General features: G+C 50.4%; 3 protein-coding genes across 3 annotated transcripts; 1 reads left to right on the forward strand and 2 right to left on the reverse strand.

Moving 5' to 3' along the window:
* Window positions 1–125: 125 nt before the first annotated feature.
* Window positions 126–5,270, reverse strand: FUCA1 (alpha-L-fucosidase 1). The gene is made up of 8 exons (XM_064635077.1): window positions 4,906–5,270; window positions 3,948–4,082; window positions 3,591–3,728; window positions 2,907–3,012; window positions 2,334–2,534; window positions 1,646–1,836; window positions 967–1,066; window positions 126–372 (listed from the first exon to the last, which is right to left on the reverse strand). Exons 1-8 carry the CDS (start codon window positions 5,253–5,255, stop codon window positions 229–231), a joined length of 1,365 nt encoding a protein of 454 aa, XP_064491147.1. The 5' UTR covers window positions 5,256–5,270; the 3' UTR covers window positions 126–228.
* Window positions 5,271–5,645: 375 nt separating this feature from the next.
* Window positions 5,646–18,435, reverse strand: CNR2 (cannabinoid receptor 2). Its single transcript, XM_064635100.1, has 2 exons — window positions 11,979–18,435; window positions 5,646–8,013 (listed from the first exon to the last, which is right to left on the reverse strand). Exon 2 carries the CDS (start codon window positions 7,944–7,946, stop codon window positions 6,897–6,899), a length of 1,050 nt encoding a protein of 349 aa, XP_064491170.1. The 5' UTR covers window positions 7,947–8,013; window positions 11,979–18,435; the 3' UTR covers window positions 5,646–6,896.
* A 33-nt stretch (window positions 18,436–18,468) lies between these two features.
* On the forward strand, window positions 18,469–22,412 carry PNRC2 (proline rich nuclear receptor coactivator 2). The gene is made up of 3 exons (XM_064635122.1): window positions 18,469–18,613; window positions 19,533–19,737; window positions 20,167–22,412. The coding sequence occupies exon 3, from the start codon at window positions 20,185–20,187 to the stop codon at window positions 20,587–20,589; it is 405 nt and encodes a 134-aa protein (XP_064491192.1). The 5' UTR covers window positions 18,469–18,613; window positions 19,533–19,737; window positions 20,167–20,184; the 3' UTR covers window positions 20,590–22,412.
* The last annotated feature ends 163 nt before the right edge of the window (window positions 22,413–22,575 follow it).

The following is a 22,575-nucleotide window of genomic DNA, read 5'->3' on the forward strand; positions in this document are numbered from 1 at the left end:
AGATTATGGTTTTTGTGTAGATCTCTTCCAACAAGCTTCTGTTGCATTTATTTGTGATGAAAGGTGATCACAACTGTTCCAATCAACACCAAAGGAATACAAGGCAGAAGGGATTAGAGGAGAGCTTCTCTTAAGTGAAACATTATTTATTCAACAATAAATGAAAAATCCTCTTGGATTCAGTCAAAAAGAAAGGCACTGGGAGATGCTGTGCCCATCCCACAGCTGTCACAACACACCCTCGAGCTTCACGGCCCAGCCCGACTGAGGGGGGAGAGGAGATGGGAGCATGTAGGGCAGGGTGATGAGCAGCCCTTTCCCTGGGGTTTCTTCCTGCCACTTCAGAGTCCCTGCATATCCCAGCATGGTCACCTGCAGAGGAGGGCAGGGGACAATCAGCTGGAGCTCACACGGGCCCCCTTTGCACACCCCAGAGCATCTCCCATTCATCCCCACCCATCATTCACAGGGCACAGGAGGTGACACTCGGGATGTTTTGAGGCCAAACATTTGATGTTTGTTGGTTGTTTGTGTGTTTCTTTGTTACTGAGGCTTTGCCTCTGTTTGTTTAGAGCAAAGGGCACTGGAGAATTTGCGTCAGGGTGACACCTGCCATGAGCAGGTCAGTGCCCCTGAGCACGGGCTGAGGTGCAGGAACAGCCATCCCTGCCCTGGGGGAGGCTGGATATGGATTTACTTCCCCTCCCTGCATCAGCAGGACCGGAAGATTCCAGGGGAGAAGAATCTGCCTATTCCATGGCAGCTATGAGCCTGTCCTGGCAACTCCTGTCCATGTTCAGTGAACCAAGGAATAGCCCAGGATGCTGCAAGGATCTGGAGGGAGGCCAGAGCACACAACTCTCCTGCTCTCCCCAGTTCCCAGATGAAGCCAGATTGGCCCTTCCCAGCCTATAAACACCCCAAATATGCTCTCAGTGTGTGTCATCTGTTTTTCAGGTTCCTTACTTGTGTGGCTGGGCATGGAATGGGCGAGCAGAGCTTCAAAACGCTGTCCTGAGGCCAGAGCAGGAAGATGGCATAGACGACCTGTCCCTTGGAGGTGTACCTGTGGGACAGGAGTCCAGCAGGGTCAGGAGCCTCATGGCAGCACCAGGCACGAGAACACCAGCTCACCTGTCACCACACAGGGGTCACCTACTTTCCCCTCATTCCAAACCCTGTCACTTTGGACCCACCACCAGCGCTGGCTGATGAAACCCAAACAAAGTCCATGTGTGCAAATGTCATCTGTGAACGTGTCCTGGGCTCAGCGTCATCCCCACCACTGCTCTGCATTTCCACACTGAACACACTGGAGGAAACAAAAACAACTCCAGTTTGTAGAGATTTCTGGCCAGAACCACTGCCTAAAGCAGTCCTGACTTTTTTTGAAAAGAAGGGTTGTTTTTTAACAATCCAAGCAAGATGGGTGACGTCCTAATTTGTATTCTCTTCTTTCAAGCAAGATATTCCTTAGGTAACAGCCTGGGGCAGTAACTGAATGTTCCAACTGTATGATATTACCTAAACACCATCTGCACCTGATAGCAACGGTTCAGAGTGTGCCAAATTTAAGAACAAATAAGAAATAAATGTCAGCTGTGGAAGTCCCAGCCCAGATGGTGCTGAGCAGCAGAATCCTTACCAGACTGTGTCTGTGCTGTTCTCCATCTGCACTCTCCAAGGCCGGGATTCATAAATTGCCTCCCCATTGATGTCCAGCCACCTCCCAAGGGCCAGGAGTCTTTCTTGGAAGATGGGGACAATCACCCCTTCTTTGGTAGGTCCCACGTTGAGAAGGTAGTTGCCTCCCAAGCTCACAGTCTGCACCAGCTCCTGTGGCAGATAAACCAAGGTAACCTCATCTTCACCTCTGAGGACACAGAAACACCTTTTGTTTTGGTGTTTCTTTTCTCCTGCCCCATGCTGCTTCTTTCTCACAGCACTTGAGCTAATGGCTCAGTAGATTAAATGAAGGGCAGTATTTACACAGCCCAGTCTGTTAAAAGCATAATCAGCTCTGGAAATTGGTTTGATTAAAGTATGATTGCCTTCAGATCATGGAAATAATGTTACAAGTTGGAATAAAAATATCTCGCATATCTGAAAATGTGTCAATATTTCCCATGAAATATATTATTTTCCCATTATAGACCAGGTCTTATTTAGAACATCACTGTATCTAAATATGAATGATGGCACTCATCAACTGCTCCTTAACTCCAGCCTGAGTGTATGGAACACACGACAACTCCTTTGGCAAGTAGGGGGATGAAGGAAACCTCTAGTTCTCAGTTCTTCCCCCATAGCTGTTATGATTTCAGCTTCCTCACCTCAATGATACTTGCTTCATCCATGACCTCAGCGATGCTCATGTTGCTCCGGTAGCCCCAGGACAGCTTGTCAATGGAGGAGCACATCTCCCACTTGTGATCTGGCAGAGTGCCTGGCTTGTATTTGTCAGCACAGTTGTAGAACCCTCCGTGCCGGCAGGAGCAGCGGTTACACCACCGGTCGTTAACGACGACGGTGTCCTGAGGGAACACACTCAGCTCAGGGCAGAGAACGTTTTGTCTTGGATTGTTCCACCTGCAATCACCCCCCTAGGCCAGCAAAGGCATCCAAGTGAGGAGGTAAACACCTAAAATTAAAATTCCCCGTGTATTGAAAGAGAGAATCTTCCTGAGAAGGCTGAATCTGTCTCTGAGAGAGCACCTCCCTGTTCTCTCAGGCAGTGCTGCAAAGGACAGTGGAGCTTCTCACAGGAGCACTGTCGGGCCTTCTTGGTTTTTGTGGAAGAATAAAACACATTTGGCATCTGCCAGGTGGGTTTTTGGTGTTATCACACGCTTCTCTGCTGCCAGACCTCCCACACCCACACAAGGAGGGACAGCAGACACTGGTACCTTGACGGGACTGTCGTTATAGAGCCAGGCAAGGAAAGAGGTGGAATTCCAGTATGAATCTGGAGCTTCCCAGTCTCCATCCGACCAAATCAAGTCTGGTTTGTACCTAAGAGAGATAAATGTTATCTCAAAATGGCTCATTTTCTCCTGCCACAGTGTTTCCTGTATCTGACATAATTTTACTTCCCCTTCCCACTGCCTGTGTCACCAGGAGGTTTTGCTTCACTTTCTGCTTCGCACAAAGCTCTAAGGGAGGTTGTTGCACAGCTCAAGAGAGGATGCAGTTCTTCCAAAAAAACAGAATTTGGCATCCCAAAGGCAATTCTGAGGCACATTCTTGAGCTGGGACAACAGCCTTTCTGTCCATGTGCCCAAGCCTGGTATTTTTGTCAGAAAGGGGAAGCAAGGCAAGGATGTAAATCCACAGTGAAATCACTCTTCTACTCTACAAATACCAGGCAGGTTGCCCCGCTTCCAGCCACCCTGCACAAAGGCAGGATTAAAGGGAACTGGTTTTCCATGAAGAATTTGTCCCTACCTTATTCTACAGATTAGACTGTTCACAGGACAAATGTGAACCCATTTTCTAATGGTTAGTAATGAGATTTGCCTTGGCAAAAAATTAACACTCTCTTCTCTGGAAGCGGGAAGTGCTCACGGTTCTGAATTCGCTGTAGCTCTTACTTTAACACAAGATCATAAAGTTCAGGCATCATCTTCTTCATAACGAAGTTCTGGGTCTTGAAGTCATTTTTTTTGTCAGCAAGATAGAGTGGGTTAAACCACTCCATGAGGGAGTGATAGAGCCCATAGTGTAGGTTCCTGAAGGACAGAAACGGAGGGAAGAGTTAGGCTCCAGTGGGGATTAAGAACTGCTGGCATTATTATTTCATTATTTGCAAGCACTAGGTTTTTCACACTAAACTCATCATTTTCTGCTGTTTGTCAGCACAGCCAGGAGGATTCACTGCAATATTATACAAAAAAAAACCCCCAAACAACTGATTCAGCTGACAGAACAGCAGTTTGGCAGTGCCATACCTCTCCCTGAGGGCTTCTCCCAGCTCTCCTACGAGGTCTCGGTGGGGCCCTACATCCACAGAATTCCAGTTCCAGGACCTGGGCGACCCCCAGTTGGTGAAGCCTTCATGGTGCTTTGTGGTCAGGACCACGTACCTGAGGGGAAAAAGGTTTTGATCAGGATGGCAAGGGGACAGCTGAGATATTCCACAGTCACTAAAACAGCCAGGGACTGGATAACCACACTGCGAGGAGCCCTCTGCCACTACCCTTCAAATTTAGAAGCAACTACAAGAATAACAGAGGTTTTAAATGGATTTTAATGCTGGAAAAGAATGAACAATCGAGACTTGGGAAGCAGCAAGACCAGTCATCTCCTCAGCACTCTGGGCATTGACCCATCCCCTCAGGGACCCCTGCAGCCTCTTGGGGACCCCAGGCACAGTGCCCCCATCTTCTCTGGGCCTCTCCAGGGACTCAGGGACCCCCAGTCATCGGTCTCCTCTCTGCTCGGTCACCACGGACCTCCAACCCTCAGACATTCCCAGAAATGGCTCCTCTATACCCCCAGGGATGCCCGGACCCTCCCATCCCCTCAGGGACTCATGGCCATGGTACTTATTCCCTCAGAGACCCCCAGACCCTCCCCATCCCCTCAGGGACCCTCAGACCCCACCCTGTTCCCTCAGGGACCCCCTGTTCTCTCAGGGACCTCCAGATCGACCACCCATCCCCTCAGGGACCCCCTTTCCCCTCAGGGACCCTCAGACCCTCCCCAGCCCCTCAGGAACCCATGGCCAGGCACCCATTCCCTCAGGGACTCCTCCATCCCCTCAGGGACCCCCAGATCCAGCCCCTATCCCCTCAGGAACCCCTGGCCATGGCACCCATTCCCTCAGGGACCCCCTGTCCCCTCATGGACCCCCAGACCCTCCCCAGCCCCTCAGGGACCCCACCCCAGCCAGCCCCAGGTGCCGACCTGGCCCCTGCCCTCCAGAAGAGCTCTGCCCACTGCCGGGGCTGGAAGTCGTAGGCGGTAAAATGGGGGGCGAACTCGGCGTAAGAGGTGCCGGGCGGGAACCGGGTCCGCACGAAGCGCTCGTAGGCGGCATCGCGCTGGCCCTGCCAGTGCCACCAGAACCACTCGGAGCCCCAGGCGGGCACCGAGAACACCCCCCAGTGCACGAACACGCCGACCTTGGCGCGGTCGAACCAGGCCGGCAGCGGGCGCGCGTCCAGGCTGCCCCAGTCCGGGCGGTACTGTGACGGCGGGGCCGCCAGGCACGGCCCGAGCGCGGCCGCCACGCACAGCACCGCGCCCGCCGCCATGGCCCGTGACGTCACGGCCGCCGCCGTGGGGACCGGGGCAACGGCGGGACCGCGGGGCCGCGGGTTCGAGGCTGCGGTCCGCCACATTCCCGCGGGGGTGCCCGATCCAACCCTTAGCCTCGCGCAGGAACATCCCCGAGGGTCACGCCAAATGATCCTTGAGCTCTGGCAGCCTTGGTGCTGCAACCGCGTCCCCTTGGTTAGCCCCATGCCCCCTGCTCCTGTCTGTCCAGGCCGCCTGTAACTTCCCACGTTCCCCAGGTTTTGCCAGTGTCACGGAGCACTTCTCTCGTTTATTCTAAATAGCTAAACCTGCCTGTGTTAAGTCTGAGTGAACAGCCTTGTCAACTGGAGGTGTTTATGCACCAGGGAAGAAACAGAAATAAAACATGAGAAGTGGCTGTAATGTTTAATCATGTAACATCCACCAAACACTGCGTGGTTAGGTCAGCTCTCCTGGAATTTGCTGGAGGAAACGTGGTACCTGCAGGGTCCTGTCTGCCCCAGCTATGGCTGAGTCCATAAACCACAGTGAGAACATTCCAGTTTTTCATGATTGGATGCTAAAACCAACATGGTCCCAAATGCTGTGAGACACAATTGGCCAAGACTGTCTGCAAGTCCAGAGGAACCATCTGCACCTTTCCTAGGAAGAGCCAAGATGCTGCCATCCTGCTCCTGTGGGATCCAGCCAGGCATTCCCTGCCAGTGGGAGCTCATCATGACTTTGTGTTGTCTCTGTTGTTCACCTTTGCCAGGACATGAGGACTTTTTTTGTCACTGTGCTGCACATACACAACCCCCAGAGTCTGGTATAAATAGATGCACCTCTGCCTCATGTGCTCTCAGCACTCTGCTGATGGTGCTGGCACAGCTCTGCCTGTACCCAGTGAAGTGATTTAGGGAGATTATGTGATCCCTGGGGATTTCTGGAGGACTTGAAGGTCTGTGGAGGGTTTTACTTGATGTTACCTCTGTGTTAAGGAGTGTAAGGAAGACACCACTGAATGTGATAAAAACACATTGGGGGTTATTGGTGGACAGGCAGGGGGAATTGTCATAAAATATTAGGATCTGCTGTTCTGGGATGTGGTTTTATCCACTGTGTCGTGGCTGGCACTGGTAACTCTGCAACCTGGGGACTGGCTGCCTGTGTAAGTTATAGAATCACGGAATTATTTAGATGGGAAAAGACTTCCAAGATCACCGAGTCCAATCTTTGACCAATCCCCACCTTGTCACCCAGCCCAGAGCACTGAGTGCCACGTCCAGGGATGGGCAGCCCCTTCCACTGTTTAACCCTTCCAGTGAAGAAATTCCTCCTGATGTCCAACCTGAACCTCCCCCGGCAGGAGGTGGTAGAATCACAGAATCACAGAATATTCTGGGTTGGAAGGGATCAACAAGGATCATCAAGTCCAGCTCCTGCACAGGACACCCCAGCAATCCCACCATGTGCCTGAGGGCAAAGTCCATGCGCTTCATGTCCCAGCACTGAAGGACAATATCAGCAGGAGCTGTCTCCATGGCAGGCAGCTGATCCTCATCTCCCAGGTCCTCCACCAGAAGAGAAAAGAAACGGGAAAGTGATCCAGACTGTTTCTGCCAGCCTGAGTTCACGGGTCTCCCACGGATGCCTCCCTACGTCACGTGCGCGTCCTCGCAGATGGTCTCTACCACGGAGGACCTGTGGGTGCTCTCAACCTCCGGGCTCTCCTCAGGGGCCTTCAGCTGCCTCCTGAAGTGAGAAAACACCCTCCTCAGGGAGGAATTCAGCTCCTTGCTCCGCAGGGCGTAAATGATGGGGTTCACCATGGAGTTGAGCAGGCAGAGGGTGCTGCAGAAGGCGAACACCTTGCGCAGGCGGTCGCTCAGCCTGGAGAAGATGCTGTAGATCATGAGCCCGAGGACGGGGGACCAGCAGAGCACGAGGACAGCCAGCACCATGACCAGGGTCTTGGCCAGCCTCACGTCCATCCTCATGCGGGTGTTCTGCTTCCCGGCCTGTGCCTGGTGCTGCTCCATGTAGGCCACGTGCTGGCGGGCCCTCCACAGCACGTGGGCGTAGGCGTAGACGATGCAGCCCAGCAGGAGCAGGGTGAGGCACACCCAGCCCGACAGGTAGTTGTCGTCCACGAAGGGGAACAGCTCGGAGCAGGAGGAGTCCAGCGTGCAGCAGTTCCAGCCCAGGAGGGGCAGGGAAGCCACGGCGGCGCAGGTGGCCCAGAGCACTCCCAGGGCTATCCAGGCTCTTCTCCTCGTCATCAGGAGCTTGTACTCGGAGGGCCGGCTGATGGAGACGTAGCGGTCCAGGGCTGTGAGCAGCAGGCTGCTGAGGGAGGCGGAGAAGGAGGTGTTCACCCCTCCCAGCTGCAGCAGGAACGCCTCCTTGGAAAAACCAGTTCCGTTGAACACGTGGAAGTTCACGAAGCTGCAGACAAAGATGATGCTGGCCAGGATGTCAGCGAGGGCCAGGCTGCTGATGAAGATGTAGGAAGGCTTTTTCCTGGTCCTGGGGGAAGAGAAGATCAAGTAGAGCACCAAGGAGTTCTCGAAAACACACAGTGTCCCAAAGAGGCAGCACAGGGTGGCAATGCTTATCTTCTGTGCCTGTGTGCTGAGCACCATGAAGCACTCCATGGTGCTCCCACTGCACTTGGAGGCGTTTTCAGGTTTCTTACAGATATCCATGGTTGATAACTGGATCTAGGAGCTCACAGAGAGCCTTTCTGCTTCCTTCTGCTCTTCCTCAGATGCTCTGAAAAAGGTAGAGGGGAAGAGGACTTACACAACAGGCAATAAATTCAACCCAGACACATTCCCCCCCTTTAGAGGGAAGCAAGCAAAAGGAAAATAGCCCATGGGGACCTATTTTCAGGTCCACAGCCCAAATGCTGGAGCCAACTTCAACCCTTTCCCAGCAGAGATCCAGGCTTTGTCTGGTGATGTAGCTGAGCCCCATCTGTCACAGCCCACGGGTACCACGTCTGCACCACGTCCATTCCCGGGCCGGTTCCTCACCACAAGAGGGAAGCAGCAACACTGGGAATTGCACAGATCCTGGGCCAGTTCTTACCAGTCCTCCAGGACTCACTGCTCAGGGCACCCTGTGGCAGCAGAGTTGGGTTTTTCTCTCCACTTCTGCAGCTCAATGCATTTAACCCCTTTCATCTTCGTCACACTGAGGGGCTTGTCCTTCAGTTGTCTTCTCCCATCCTTGCTGTGGGTTACACTGGTGTTTAAACCAAGTGCACTTCCACTGAGGGCTCAGTTGTGCTGCCCCAGGTTACAGGGAACAAAGGCTACAGAGAGCAGGTGAAGAGGCAGCTCTGGGATACACTAAACCTGCCTGATTTACAGCAAGATGCTATGTTCCAAGTGCCAAGCATCTGCTGGAAAATCCCACAGAACAGGAGCCCATTCTAGAAAGCATCTCCCTGGCTTTGAGTGTCCAGGATCCTTTATCCAGGCAACGGGACCATGAGTTCCCACTGCTGGAGGAGAGCATTGACCTGACAGCATTACCTTTTCCCCAGAACAAACAAGTCACTATCTCTCCTTCCCCTCAGCTCTTTTTTGAAAGGGGAAATGTGCCAAACACGTGAGGCACAGCCAGGACTGTGACAGCCACAGCTCCCTGGGGAGCAGGGCAGGGGCTGGGCTGCTGGGCTGGGGGCTCCAGCCACCTGTAATCCACCACCTGTGGTTTCTCTGCCTGTTTTGGGAAATCCAGCAATAGCAGCAGCTGTTTGTAGAGGTGACAACAGCCAGCACTGACCAACAAACCTCCATCTACAACATCTGACACGTGTTTTATACCTGACCCCGTGACTTCCTTCCCCACTGATTTCCCTGACGCTCATCCCCGGTTCTGTTGTTTGCAGCAGCTGCAAAATACCCTCGAGCTTCTCAGTACTTGACATGCTGCCCAGGAGGTCTTGGAGGAGAGCCTGAGCCCCACACTTCACTCCTGCTGCCTGTGGGGCTGGAATATTGGCGGCTCCAGGACGTTTGGTGCGTGTTACAGGCAGAGCAGGTCTATCCTGAACTGGATTTCTTGGCATGTCAGGCTGGAGCAGTCCTGGACCTTGGCTGACATGTGGGCTCAGCCTTGCAGCAAGTCTCTCTCCTCTTACATCAGACCCTGGCATGGGGTAACAGGACTGGGGATGTTGCACTCACATCTCAGGGCTCTCGTTTCCTGCAGCTCTTCACAGGAACACGACACGGGCAGAGGGAATTACCAACTGCTGTTATTAAACCTGACAACATCCCTCCCTCCAGAGAGAGGTGGATTTTAGCAGACAGATGGACTTTTCATATCACAGGGCTCACCAGGGACCACCAGGGTAACAACTGCCTCGAGTACCCAAACCTCCCCAGCCAAACTCCAGCATCCAGACCAAGACATCCTTTAATTAAGCAGACTCCAGCATCATCCTGGCATCCCTTACCTGCAGCCAGCATTCCCAGGGCCATCATAAATCCTCTAATCTGAAGTTGTGCAATATCCAACTAACTTGCTTAGAAGCTTGGAAACTGCTGAATGCTGGGCAAGAGACTGAAGGCAGCAAAATGCCATCCCTGACATTACATTGCTTGGGGAGAGAATTTGGTTATAATGGTAAAAAACTCCTGCACTGCCTGTCCCCCTTTTTTGTTTGCTTTTTTTTTTGGACATAAAGCTGCTTTTTCATGCCCAGGGGACATTTCCCTCTCACCAGATGAGCTCCTGGATTTGTTTTTTCATGCCCCCTGCCTCCTGCACAGCTCAGCTCCTGGGAAACACTCCAGCCCGTATCTGGGGGAGAGCTGATCTGCAGCATCCTCCACAGGGCAAATCCCACATCCAGGGTGGAAAACCCCTTTCCAGGAGCAGCATCTTCACCTCCCTGGCAATTCCAGCCCCACAACCAGCCCAAGGAGCCCAGGGAGTCCCAGCTGACAACTCAGCTCAGCAATAAAGAGCAAAGTGGCTTCTCACCCTCCTTTCACTCCAGGAGCTGTGGCACAGAGGGACTGGTGCCCTGGAAGGAGCCAAGTGTGGATTCCCTGGGCTTCTGCACAGGAATAACTCTGTCTGGCACAGTGTCTCCTGCCAGCAGGATCTCCCAGGGGGGGATATTTTGCCAAAACAAAGCACCCTTGCAACGGAGAAACCCCCCAGACAGTGCCAGCACCAACAGCAGAGCCCCAGGAAACAACACCCTGAATAAATGAGGAGCCCAGTTATTAGGAACAGAATCCAGGAATGACATTTGGGAATGCAACATATTCCTGATACAGCCCCAGTGACTTTAAACTCTGCCCAGAGCAGCACAGAAACCTCCCCCTCCATTAGATCTGCTGTGAGCCCACTCACTCCAGCCTAATAACTCCACTGGCTTTGGGGGAAATTAAATTTACAAATGGAAAAGTCCTTTTCCTTCTCAGTGCATTGCTGGGATTGATTCCAGCTGTCAGATTTGCAACACTTCTCACGCAGCAGCACGATTCCTGCTTCCACTCCTGCATTTACAGAGCCATCACAGCATCCTGGTGATTAATAAGTTACATACCAGTTGCTTAGATAATGTAAAATTAAGTTTTCCTGCTGCAATCAGCCCGTGCATTGTGCCTGCAGCACTCTGAAAGTCTTGAATATTTCATGTTCAGAATTTCTGAGATGTATCGTTATGATAAAATAAAATGTCTTAAATGATCACCTGATATGATCTATGCAAAAATTGTCATTAATGCTTGGATATTTCACTTGTTGAAAAAGCAAAATACCTTCTGCTTTACAAATATTTTGGTTTATCTGTGAGTTCTTGTTCTAGTCGCAGAAGTTTTTCCATTATTTTGGAAATAGCTGTTCATCCCAGCCTGTCCCTCTGACCACATCAAATACTGGGGAGTGGAATTCCCTCTCTGCTGTAGGACCTGTCTGGCACAAATGTCACACTGAAGATTATTTGCTTCATTTCTTTCCAGAGTCCAGCTCTGCCCACGTGTGACTGCCTGGGGGGGGACAGTGTTTGAAGCCCAGGATGGGGTGGGTGCAGAGCAGCTGTGAGGGCCAGTTTGGGCACAAAACAGGGCAAAATGGAGCTGCCCTCACTCCACCAAAACCACCATGCACAGAGTCAGAGTAAACACTGAGCTCAGCATCACACTCCTCCCTGTGAGACTTTTGGAAATACCTGTGACACACAGAATCATGGAATGGTTTGGGTTGGAAGGGACCTTGAAGCTCATCCAGTCCCACCCCCTGCCATGGGCAGGGACACCTTCCACTAGCCCAGGTTGCTCCAAGCCTTGTCCAACCTGGCCTTGGACACTTCCAGGGATGGGGCAGCCACAGCTTCTCTGGGCAACCTGTGCCAGGGCCTCCCCACCCTCCCAGGGAAGGATTTCTTCCCAAAATCCTGTCTAATCCTGTCAGTGTGAAGCCATTCCCCATTGTCCCATCCCCATAGTTCCTGATGAACTGATCCAGCGTTAATATTTCCAAAAATCAGCTGTAAAGACTTACCCCACAGCCTGCTATTAAGCACTTACCTTTCATCCTCTCCTTAAGAAAGAATTCGTCCTAAACCCCAATTTCCCCCCCTTTGCCACACGCCGCAGTTCATCCCGAGCAGCACCAGGAACCTCCCTGTGCAGCGGAGCCTCCCCAGCCCGCCCCGTGTGAGAAAAAGGACCCTGCCGGATGCTGTGGGGCAGCAAAGGCAAGCCACTCACCTCCCCGCGGCTGCTCGGGGGCTTCCCATCCCTCTGGCTCCCAGGGCAGCCCGTGCAGCTGCGAGCGGCGGCTGCTTCCCTCTCCTCTCACGCACTTCTGCTTTCAGCTGGCTTTCTTCTACCACTCTGGTTTATTCCCCCGGGCTGGAAAACCATCAGTGCGAGTCCTCCCTCCGCTTTCTTGCTCTTTCTGTGAATGTGTGTCGGGTTTTCTTTCCTTCCCCACTTCCCCTCTTGGGTGTTGTGTTCTTCTGCCTGCTACTGCCACATCTCACAACCGCTCGAGCGCTCCTGGCTTGCTGAAATAATTCTCTCACTCCATCTGATTCTTCCATGTACCTGCAGCGTTTGAGGCAAGGGACAGTCAAGGGGCTCTTCTGATTTCTCTGGAGAAGTGGGAGAGGAGGGAGAGGAAAAGGCCTAGGAGGCAGACATGGAAAAGTCTGCATATACCTGGCTGTTTCAGGGCAGGTTTAAGGGCAAGCTCAGAAATCTACTGTCTTTCAGCCCCATTAGCAGCACAAACCTCACCCCTCTGTGCCCCCCAAAGTGGGGAAGGCCCTGCTTTGTGCACTCGCTCAGCTAATGCCAGAGGAATGAGGTGATTTTCTCTCTTGCAAGAGGAAGGGAAGGTCTTCAGTGGTACAATCCTGTGGTGAGGACAGACCCAGGGGCTGCTGAGCCTGCAGTCACTGCTCTACCTCCTCTTAGCCATCCTTCCTCCCATAACCACTTCCCCCCCCTTGGCTGGGCAGCAGCTGCCTGGAGCTGGGTGTGGGCAGGTTGTGCTGGTGCTGCTGGAAAGCAGGGACAGCTGCTGGGGGACAGTGTCGCTGTGTTGGTGGGTAGAGGCAAGTTTGCCCCAAATCCCAGAGGAACTGGCCACATATGGTTGTGTACAGACCATCCAAGCTGCAGTGGGGAGTGCACACAGTGCTGGGTGTGAAGCAAAGACGTGATCCTTGGCCCCTGGATGCACCTTACCCTGCTCTGCCACCCTACAGAGCCATCCCACAGCCCCATCCCAGCACCAGCAACCCGCCTCCTCCAAGTGGGAGCTCAGCCTTCCCTCCTGCTTGGATCCCAGTTCCCCCATTCTGGGATGGTTTTGAACAGCAGTTACACCTCGTGCTCTCCGAATCCTGCTTTGCCTCTTTCCCCTCTGCCGTTATTTGTGGCCCAGGGGGGTTCCCGGCAGCCGGAGCTCGGGCGGTCAGCGATGCTCGGCTGCCCTCTCCAGGGAAACCTGCAGCACTCGCGGGGCATCGGCTTGTGAAGGCTTGAGAAAAGAGGCAGAATTGGGAACCCAGCGCTTCCCCTCGGCCCCTGGCCGGGAAAAGGGGATTCCCAGCTCACCAGGGCGCTTGGACACTGCAGGGACCTGCCTGACCCTTTAGATGCTGCTCAGAGCTGGGCGGGTTTGGAAGCCCCTCTCTGGATCTCGTGTGTGGAAACCACAATAACAGTGAAAGGCCTCTCGTACTGTTGTGTAAGCGGAGCAGAAGAGGTGGGTTATCAGCTCGGTCTCAAAAAATAAGGGCTTCCATTTCAGTTCCCACGAACTGACAAATTTTCCTTTGCAGGAACAGCTACGAGACTGTAAAGAATAGGTGAGAAACAGGAAGATGCTTTATACTATTCCTGAGTACAAAAAGCAGCTCTCAGCCTCAGACTGTTCCCTGCTCTGACACACCTTCACATCCAGCAGGATTCTGTGAAATATGGACCCAAGTTTCCTCTGTCTGCAGGCAGAACTGTTGTGACACAGGAGTCTGTGTTACAGGAAAGAAACATTATTGTGGCAGCATAGTTAAAAGTTTGTATTTTGAGTCTCATTTATGGCAAAAATTGTCCTGCCAGATTGCTGACCCTCTGGCTCAGCTGGGTGACGTTACCTGAATTCAGTGTACCTGATTTTATGGCATTTAAGCCAGAAGTATATTCAGGTGTGACTGAGCTGTCACACAGACAGTGGTGCAGGGGTTTGCTGAGCTCTTTGGGGCAGTCTTGGCAGCACTTTGCACTCCTGGCCTTGGTGCCAGGAGCTGAACTGGATCCTCCCAGGGCTGAGCAGAACTGGCAAGTGGGCAGACAGCCCTGGGAAGGGATGCTTTCCTTGTGGCCCTCGCACAGGTAGCAGCCCTGGCTGCAGAGGTGTCTGGCTGTTGGGTGCCCATCTTACTGGGGTGCAGGAGGGGCTGGGGCTGTGTCTGGCGAGCTGCCAGCTCTGGTCCTGCAGGGTGTTGGGGGAAAGGGTCAAGGAAATGCTGTGCAGGCACTGGGGAAAAGGGACTGTGAGCTTGGTGTTGCTCAGTGGTGGTGTCTCTGTCTGCAGAGCAGAGGGAACACCCCGGGGCTGTGTTGGGACACAGCTCATGTGATGGGACACTCAGACACCAGCCCTGGCAGGAAGGGTGTCTGTGCCTTGTGGGAGGACTTGCTTGTATTTCTCTGACTGTTGTGTTTGCTGAAGCTGAATTTGAAAACTGGGTGGCCCAGACAGGGCAGGGAGTGGAGGCACTGCTCACCTTGATAAGGTGTGACTCAGAGCCAGGTGAGTGACTTTATATTGCACTCTTAGAGGAAATGTTCAGAAAAAATAACCCCAGACTTATTCTCTTGTCTAGCACAGCTCCTGAGAGCAAACAGGGCCTGTCCAAGGGGTCTTCCTGTGGCCCAGGAGAGCTGTTCCTGCCGCAGAAACTCCTGTGCTGCCCTGCAGGGAGGAGGTTGAGGGTGGCAATGTTTTCCCTGCTGATAGGATGTGAACCAGGCGTATTGATTTGAATGGGTTGAAGGGTCCTGCAGGGTTCTGTGACTCAGGGCTGGTGGAGTTTGAATGGGGAGCTGTTGAGACAGAAAACACACAGGGTGTGACTTGGGAGTTGTGCCTGGAGGTGCTTTTATTTATGGAGTTCAGAAGTCATGTTGTGGAGCTGATGTACCTCAGGTACTGGTGGACACTGACTTAACTCATATGTACAGCTTACATAGAAAATATCATTAAGTCTCCTGCTTTTGTTTTATTTAATGTTCTTATGAGGAGCTTTAAACAATTAAAGTATGTAATTTTATTAAATTGTTGGGGTTCTTGTTCCTCTTCTCTATTTACTCTGCAGAGATTCAAATATCCACCCAGTTCCTGTAGATCGTTGCTGTGGATTTCCTGAGCTTTATTTGACAGAGGAAAAGGAGTCCTCTGCCAGACAGAACAAAGGATATTCTAAACATGACTGTATACTCAATACTCTAGTGCAGATTTTCAAGAAAATACAAACTCAACACATTTCTCACTCGAGGATAGATTGATACCCTGCTTAATGTTTGACTCAGATGGAAATGTCAGTCTAGTTTCAAGTGTGTCATGGGGGCTCTGAGAGCTGCAAAAAGTAAACATCTTGGGCTTACTAAAAGTCACTTAGTACCGGAAACTTGTCACTGTAAAACAGCACTGGGGCAACGGTTCACTGTTAACTCAACAAATGATTCATCCGTGCTGCTGACTTCCTGCAGGATCCACCACGGGTAATTCCAGTGAAACCCTCCAGCGGGAGTTTTGGCATTCCATAAACACATGAATGTGTAGATGCTCCAGCGTGGTGAGACCCATCCCAGCCACAGCTGGAAGCGGCTCAGTTTGGGGCTAATGAAGCTCCAGGGACTTTGTCTTCACTGGAACTTCGGTTCAAAGTGCTGGTTGTGGCAGTGCCAGCACAGATGGAGCTGCTTCCCTGGGCTGGATTAACATTTGCTGTGAGAGGGAACAGAGATGCTGAGTGAAAAATAGCAGTGTCCAGGGGAAACCTTGAATTGTTGTCGCTGCAGCAGCAAAAATATGGTGGGGAGATGAGGAGGATTTGGGTAATGCAGAAACTGGCTCCCTGGGAACATGAAGAAAGTCTGTATTCGTTGCAGCAAGCCTTGGATTACATGAGGAAGCAGAATAATCCTGACAGGGCAGACACTTGCACAATAGAAAAACCACGTACGTGTTGTGAGAGGATGTAGTGGAGCTGAGGTCACTGAGTGCGTGTCCCCACGTGGCACAGCACAGTCGGGTTTGGAAGCACTGCCCTGGCTCTGGAGCTTGGTCTGTGGCAGCTGGAGGGCTGTGTGGGTATGAAGGGTGGGCACAACACGGTCCTGGAGGCAGCTAAAATACCTCAGACTACCTGTGAGTACCTGAGGGGAATGTAGTGCCACAAGCTTTGGAGCAAGAAGTCTTATGTTGAGGCCTTTGGAAAAAATAGAGGGGTTAAAAATAGTTGTTTGAAGGAGCGAAGTAGCTTCTCTTGAAGGAATCTCAGATTTTGATGATAAGGGGGACTGAACCCTGGATTCAGTCTGTGCTGTGTCTTCAGGACACGGCAGGGATTTGAGAGCTTCTGTCCCTGCCAAGGTTACCATGGCTCTGGGAATATCTCCTTTTCTTCCATTGCAAGACTGAAAACCAGCCCAAGGCTTCAACAGCTGAAGTGTAAAAAATGGGTAACTTTGCAATTTGGGCATTGTGGTGTTTGGGATATTCTGGACTGCCCGTCCTTTTGATTTAAAAAATACCCCTTTGTGTATTTTTGAACTCTGAACAACACAACTTGCTGCAGTCACCGGGTTCCCAGTGTGTTTCAGCAGAACAGTCCCTGCACAAGTACAGCACTGGTTTATCCTTGACATTTCCTGCTCCTGTCAGGCTAAATGTGTCAGCCCGACCCCGAAACCAGCTCTGAAAGACGAGATGTTTTTTGAATTCTCAAAGATAGTGAGGAAAAACTGCCAGACCTTGTGTCATCCTTGATCTGGATTGAAAAGCACACGGATGTTCTGCTCCCCGGACAAGGGAGCACGTTTGCAGCCTGTAAAATACTGTTTCTTAATCCCAGTGACATGTCCTGACTTGAAAACTGAGATGAGATTGTTTCAGCAGAAATAAACTAAAGATAGAACCAAAGCAAAAAATCTGCTGATGTGCATTATAGGAGAGTTGCTTGAGATAATCAGTGGAATTTCAAGGCTTAAGGGTTTGGTTACAACAGATATTGTTGTCTTCTATCTAAAATGAAAGCTGCTACAAGGATCTCAGCCATAACATTATGCCAAAAAATCCAAAGCAAAGGGAGGAAAACAAAGTAATTTCAGCTTGGTTTGTGCAAACATACGATAAAGAATATGAACAAAGGTCGGTGCTTGGGTATGTCAACACATCTCATGTATTTAAACATCTGATGGGGTTTTTTAATAACTGCATAACAAATACAAACTTCTTTACATTATCCTGGTAGTGCCTGAAGACCCTGGAGTGGGTCACAGCCCCGTAACACCAGGTGCTGGTCAGTAAGGAAACACTTTTGGTTTAGATGTTTTGGGGATAAAAGAGGAAAGAGTAGTTTTTTCCATTCTGTAGCTAAAAATGCAGGGTAACTCAAGGAACCCAAGGGGTCTGTCTGTACCTCAAAATAAAAAAATCTGAATGTTCATGTGTTGGTTTTAAGTACTGCTTTGATCTGGTGGTGTTGGAACTGAGTTAGTTCTTTTCCATTTTCTTTGGAAATTCCTTTTTTTTGGCCCTTAATGTGGTGTACAGTGCTCAACTGGCCCCTCAGCAGTGGGCAGGGAGCACTCTTAAACCTGCAAATTTTTAACATATATTTAATATTCATTCACCCTATAATTGTAAAGGCCAAATCTTGTGGGTTTTGGTGTAAAATTATACTTTGAGGTTAAGTAAGAGGATGTGAATATAAACATGAACTGCAGCTGCTGCCAGGGGCTTTGCTTTCCCACAGCAGCAGTTTAAACCCGCGGAAGCTTTTCCCTGTATTTTGACACGAAATAAAAAAATCCCTCTACGCTATTTTTAATACTTTAAATTTAAACATTAAATAGTTTAACTAAGCGCAGGTGTGTGGAATTGGCTCAGTGAACCCTCTGACACCAGAGCGCTGCGGGATCTCTGAGGGGCCGGATTTTACTCTTTGTTCGCTGAATCCCCTCGCACAGCCGCGGGATGTGTGTGTGTTTTTGTGCGTTTTTCCTTTTTTTTTGTGTGTGTGTGCGTGAATTATTTTACATCATTGAAGCCCCAAGCGGCAGCTGGCGCGGGCGTCCCACAACCTTTTGTTGTGCTAATTCCCGAGCGGGGCTGAGCGGAGGGGGTTGCTGGCAGTGTGTCCCGGGGCTGTGGAGTGGAACCCGGGGGCTGTGGAGGGGAGCCCGGGGACCCCCGGGCGGTACCCGGCGGACGGGTCGAGCCGGGCGGGACAAAGCCCCACAGCCGGACCCACGCTGCCCTTCGTGAGGGGATTCAAATGGCGGCCCCGCCCGCCCGCGCGCCGCGGCCGCTCTGCCCCGGCCCCGCCTAGCAACAGACGGAGCTTGGCGCCCATTGGCGGAGCGAGAGAGCGGCGCGCTCCGATTGGCTGAAGGCGCGGGGAGCAGTGAGGGGGGAGGAGGGTGAAGGTGTTAAACCGCGCAGGACGCGGCCGCCATTTTGTGAAGGAGCGAGAGGGGCAGCGCAGGGTGGAGGGAGCTTTGAGGGTGGGGGGGTTGGAGATTGACGGCGGAGCAGCAAGGGGTCGGTTCCGAGTGACCCGTGTGTGTTGTCTCTGCTTGCGGGCGAACGGAGCGGACTGAAGTCGGTAAGGGCGGAGCGGTGCGGGAAGGGCCGGGCGCGGCCGCCGCCATGTTGTGCTCCGTTGTGGGGCGGTGGAGACGGGGGGTCCCGGCTCCCCGCGGGGCTCGGGGAGAGGAGAAAGTTCCGAGGCGAAGAAGCGCCGGTTCGTGGGAGCAGCAGCAGCTGGGCTGAGACTGGTTATATTCCCTTGGTTTGAGTCCAAACAAGGCGAAAGAAATGGAGATGGGCGGCTCCTCTAGAGTTGACGGAGGGATGGGCTGGGGGCTGATGAGTTCGGAGATTTACAGGAGGTGAACAGATTGGAGTGACTCGAGATTAAAATCTTAGAGATTACAGGAAAGTACAAGCCATGGGCTAAACAGGAAGTTAGTGTAAGAGTTAATAAGGAATTACTTGGCTAACAAGGTGAAAAAAAATAGCTGACAGATGAGAAATTGAGCTCTATGATGCTTGGGGAGTACAGGGGGTGTCACGGGAAGTGTTGGGACATTTGGGGGCAGTTCCTATACTGGTCCCAGTTAGGTGGGTGCGTTCTCCAGGGGCAGTTTACAGGGAGGGGTTTCTTTGTGCTCAAGTGATCCGTTGAGCTTTCCCTAAAGTTAATCCCAAAGTATGTTGCTTTTTCCATATTAAAAAAAAAAAATATGAGGTTCTTCATTGCCTCATGAAATGCTTTTTAAGACACAGAGAGTGAGAGAGCATAATAAAAAGGCTGTTACTGGTGAAATGCAAAGTATGATGCTGAAGTTTGTATAAGGAGAGTAAGACAAATACTGCCTTGTGTTTTTGGATGGGAGGTTGTTTGCAGCATGTTGTCATTTTTAGCAAGAGACACAGCTAACTGTGAATTTGCTGCTTCCCCCTCCCAAATCGAAACAATTGTTTCCTTACTCTGACGTCAAATGTCCTTCTCTTTTCTGCAGCGGGACTTCTCCCTTGGAGCTTCTGTGCCGAGAATCCGATGTTGGGCTCGGCTCCCTGGCTGAAGACAGCACATCAGCCCATGAAAACTTCTATTCCCAGCCAAAGGAAGGAGTCCAGCACAAGGCAGCACCTGTTCTTTCAGGCTTGGAAGCAAGAAAGGGGGCAAGAGTTGGAGGGTGTGGAATCTGAGAAGACAACTGAGAGGTAAATGGGGGTGAGAGAGGGGAAATTACTGCAGGAATGTCAGCAGAAAGGTGCCAAGCACCATGTGATGGTGTCTGGCAGTTCAATTACAGTCTGTTTGGAGGTGGTTTTCAGTTCACTTTGGGTTTATCAGAGTAATTCTTGCACTTAGCAGGAAGCCTGGAGGGAGTGGCTGTATCGGTGCAAACTTTGCCCTATCTTTAGGTGTAACAAGCTTGGTTTAAATCTCTCCAGCACTCAATAGTAACACCTTTTATTACTCAAGTGGTATCCAGTAAAGAAGTAAAAACCACTACTCAGAATTGATACAAGTTTTGGTTAGACTGATTTGTGTCCCCTTGCTTAGAATCTAAACATCCTCTGAAATATCTTCTGCTTAAAAAAAATGAGTGATGAGAACTCACCCGACTTTTCTTCCTGTTTTTACAGGTGACATTTAAGTTGAAGATGGGTGGTGGAGAAAGATACAACATTCCAGTTCCCCAGTCTAGAAATACCACCAAGAACCATCAACAACTTAAAAACAGGCAGAAGAACAAAGAGCAGAACTCGCAGATGAAGACCTACATGAAGAAGGAAAGAGGACGTGGAGGCAGCTCATCCCCTGGTGCATGGCAGGCCATGCAGAAAGGGGGCAAGAGCAACGTTCCCTTCCCCAGCAATCCCAACAATCACAACCTGTTGTTCACCCCCCAGAGCAACCAGAACTATGCTGGAGCCAAGTTCAGCGAGCCACCCTCCCCAAGTGTTCTTCCTAAGCCTCCGAGCCACTGGGTACCTGTTTCTTTTAAACCTTCTGACAAAGAAATTATGACATTTCAGCTGAAAACATTACTAAAAGTCCAGGCTTGAGATGTAACTTTTCCTTATTTTTCAGAAGTGATTTAAATTGACAGGGTTTCAAATCTGAGCATTGTTATTCCTAACTCCAGCTGCACAGGTGTGTGGAGCCAGGTGTTCTTGCTGCATGTAGTTAGTCACTTGGAAGAGGGGTGGAAGTTTACATTCCCCTCATGTTTTACCTCAAAAGTTCAGTGCTGTGTTCACGTCACTGTGAAATAGGTATTTTTCTCTAAAATCAATCAAATCAAATCCTGAACAGTCACCGTTTATTGTATTTATTGTAAGAGTAAATGGGACTGTCTCCCAGAATTGGAAAATTGTGATTTGAATCGTTAGAAAACCAGCTCTTACCTAACTTAATGCAGCATGAACTGGAAAAAAAAAACTGCACTGAAAGCTTTAGTCAGGTTATTTGCTGCTTTTCAGACTGGTGTAAAATTGTGCTAAACAAACATTCTGTGGATTTGCTGAGCAGAAACCTCCCCCTGGGCACAAGGTGAAGCACAGACGATTCTCTTACCTGTACCTGGGAGCTTTGGTGGCACTCCTGGAGTGGGGGATGAGCATTTCAAGCCCGTGACTCTAATCTAGAACGTCCTGAAGGGATGGAAGAAGTCCAGGCAGATCCGTAATGCCTCTCTCCAGCTCCAGCAGTGCTTCCCGGGAATCTCCACGAGTCAGAGTGCCAACTAAAGACTTTGCATTGCCAGGTGACTGCCAAAAAACTCCCCAAAAATCCCTTGGATGCCCACTGCACTGAGGAGTTCTAAACCACATTTTTCTATCAGTTTTTATAATGATAAAAGGTGAGGTAGTTCCTTAGACTGGTCTTGAATTGGTTCCCTTCTAATAATTAACAGTAGTTTGGGGCAGGTATTCAGTGTTTTCACAGGGAAGACAGAGCCATGTAAATACATGTAAAACATTGTAGCATATGTAAATTTATGCTGGGCTTTCCTGCACAGAAGTATTTTTAGTACAAAACTGCTGAATGTAAGATGACCATGTTGAGTACGTGGCCTAGTTTAAAAAAAAATGTTATTTTGTTTAAAAAAAAAAAAAAAAAAGACATTTGTGGCTGTGCCCTTGCACTTCACATGCAGTGAATATGCACGTTGTACTTCGTTGTGAGCTCATTTTTTAAGGTTAAATCAGTGCAAAAGAGGCTTATTTAGATTTTTTAAATAAAATAAAAAAAAACTTAAAAAAAAATGGAGCTGATGAAGTTTCAGCTCCTCCTGTTGAGAATGTGGAGGAGAGGTGTGTGTTCAGTGATGAAAAAACACTGATGTGTTCCAAATCAAGCGTTCGGTAAGAAATGCAAATGCCTGGGTTTGGGTGCTTGATAAACCGAAGAATTGTAACCATTTTGTGTTTTGGAAATGCATCGATGCTCTGCAAGACATCAATTTCTCCCAGTATTTGCTCAAATCCTTCAGCAACAGCTCCTGTGCTGTCACATTCCAGCTGATCCTGCAGCAGGAACAGCTGAACTGTGAGAACAGGATCATCCAGGGTTCTTTCAAAATACAGGAATTACCAAAAAAAAAGTGCTTTAATTTGAAAGGGACTTTTGCAGATTGTGAAATGTTCTGAGGTGTCTTTCTGTACATTCCAAACACAGTGGCAGCTGAATGTTTACAAATTATTGCTCCCAATCAGATGGAATTGGCAGTCTCTAAACCTGTGTTGTGACCTGGACCATCACCAGAGTCTGAGCTGTATCCCAGTTAATTATCTGTTCTTCATTTCAAATTGTCAATTACCGATGGTGTTTGTACAAATTGGAAACAAAAAAATTTAAATAAACTTTTTTTTTTTACCCCCTAAAAGCATCTATTTGTTTTCAGATGGAAATGGGAAAGTGGGATGACATCATTTTGGCAGCTCCCTTCACAGAGAAGGTTTAACTGCAGCCTTTTCCTTTATGCCCTTCCAGAGGTTTGGGAACATAGGGCTTGAAAATTAACACTAATTAACATTCCTCACAGAACC

This window comes from Pseudopipra pipra, chromosome 24 (genome assembly GCF_036250125.1).
Source record: "Pseudopipra pipra isolate bDixPip1 chromosome 24, bDixPip1.hap1, whole genome shotgun sequence".
In the NCBI taxonomy this organism is placed as follows: domain Eukaryota; kingdom Metazoa; phylum Chordata; class Aves; order Passeriformes; family Pipridae; genus Pseudopipra; species Pseudopipra pipra.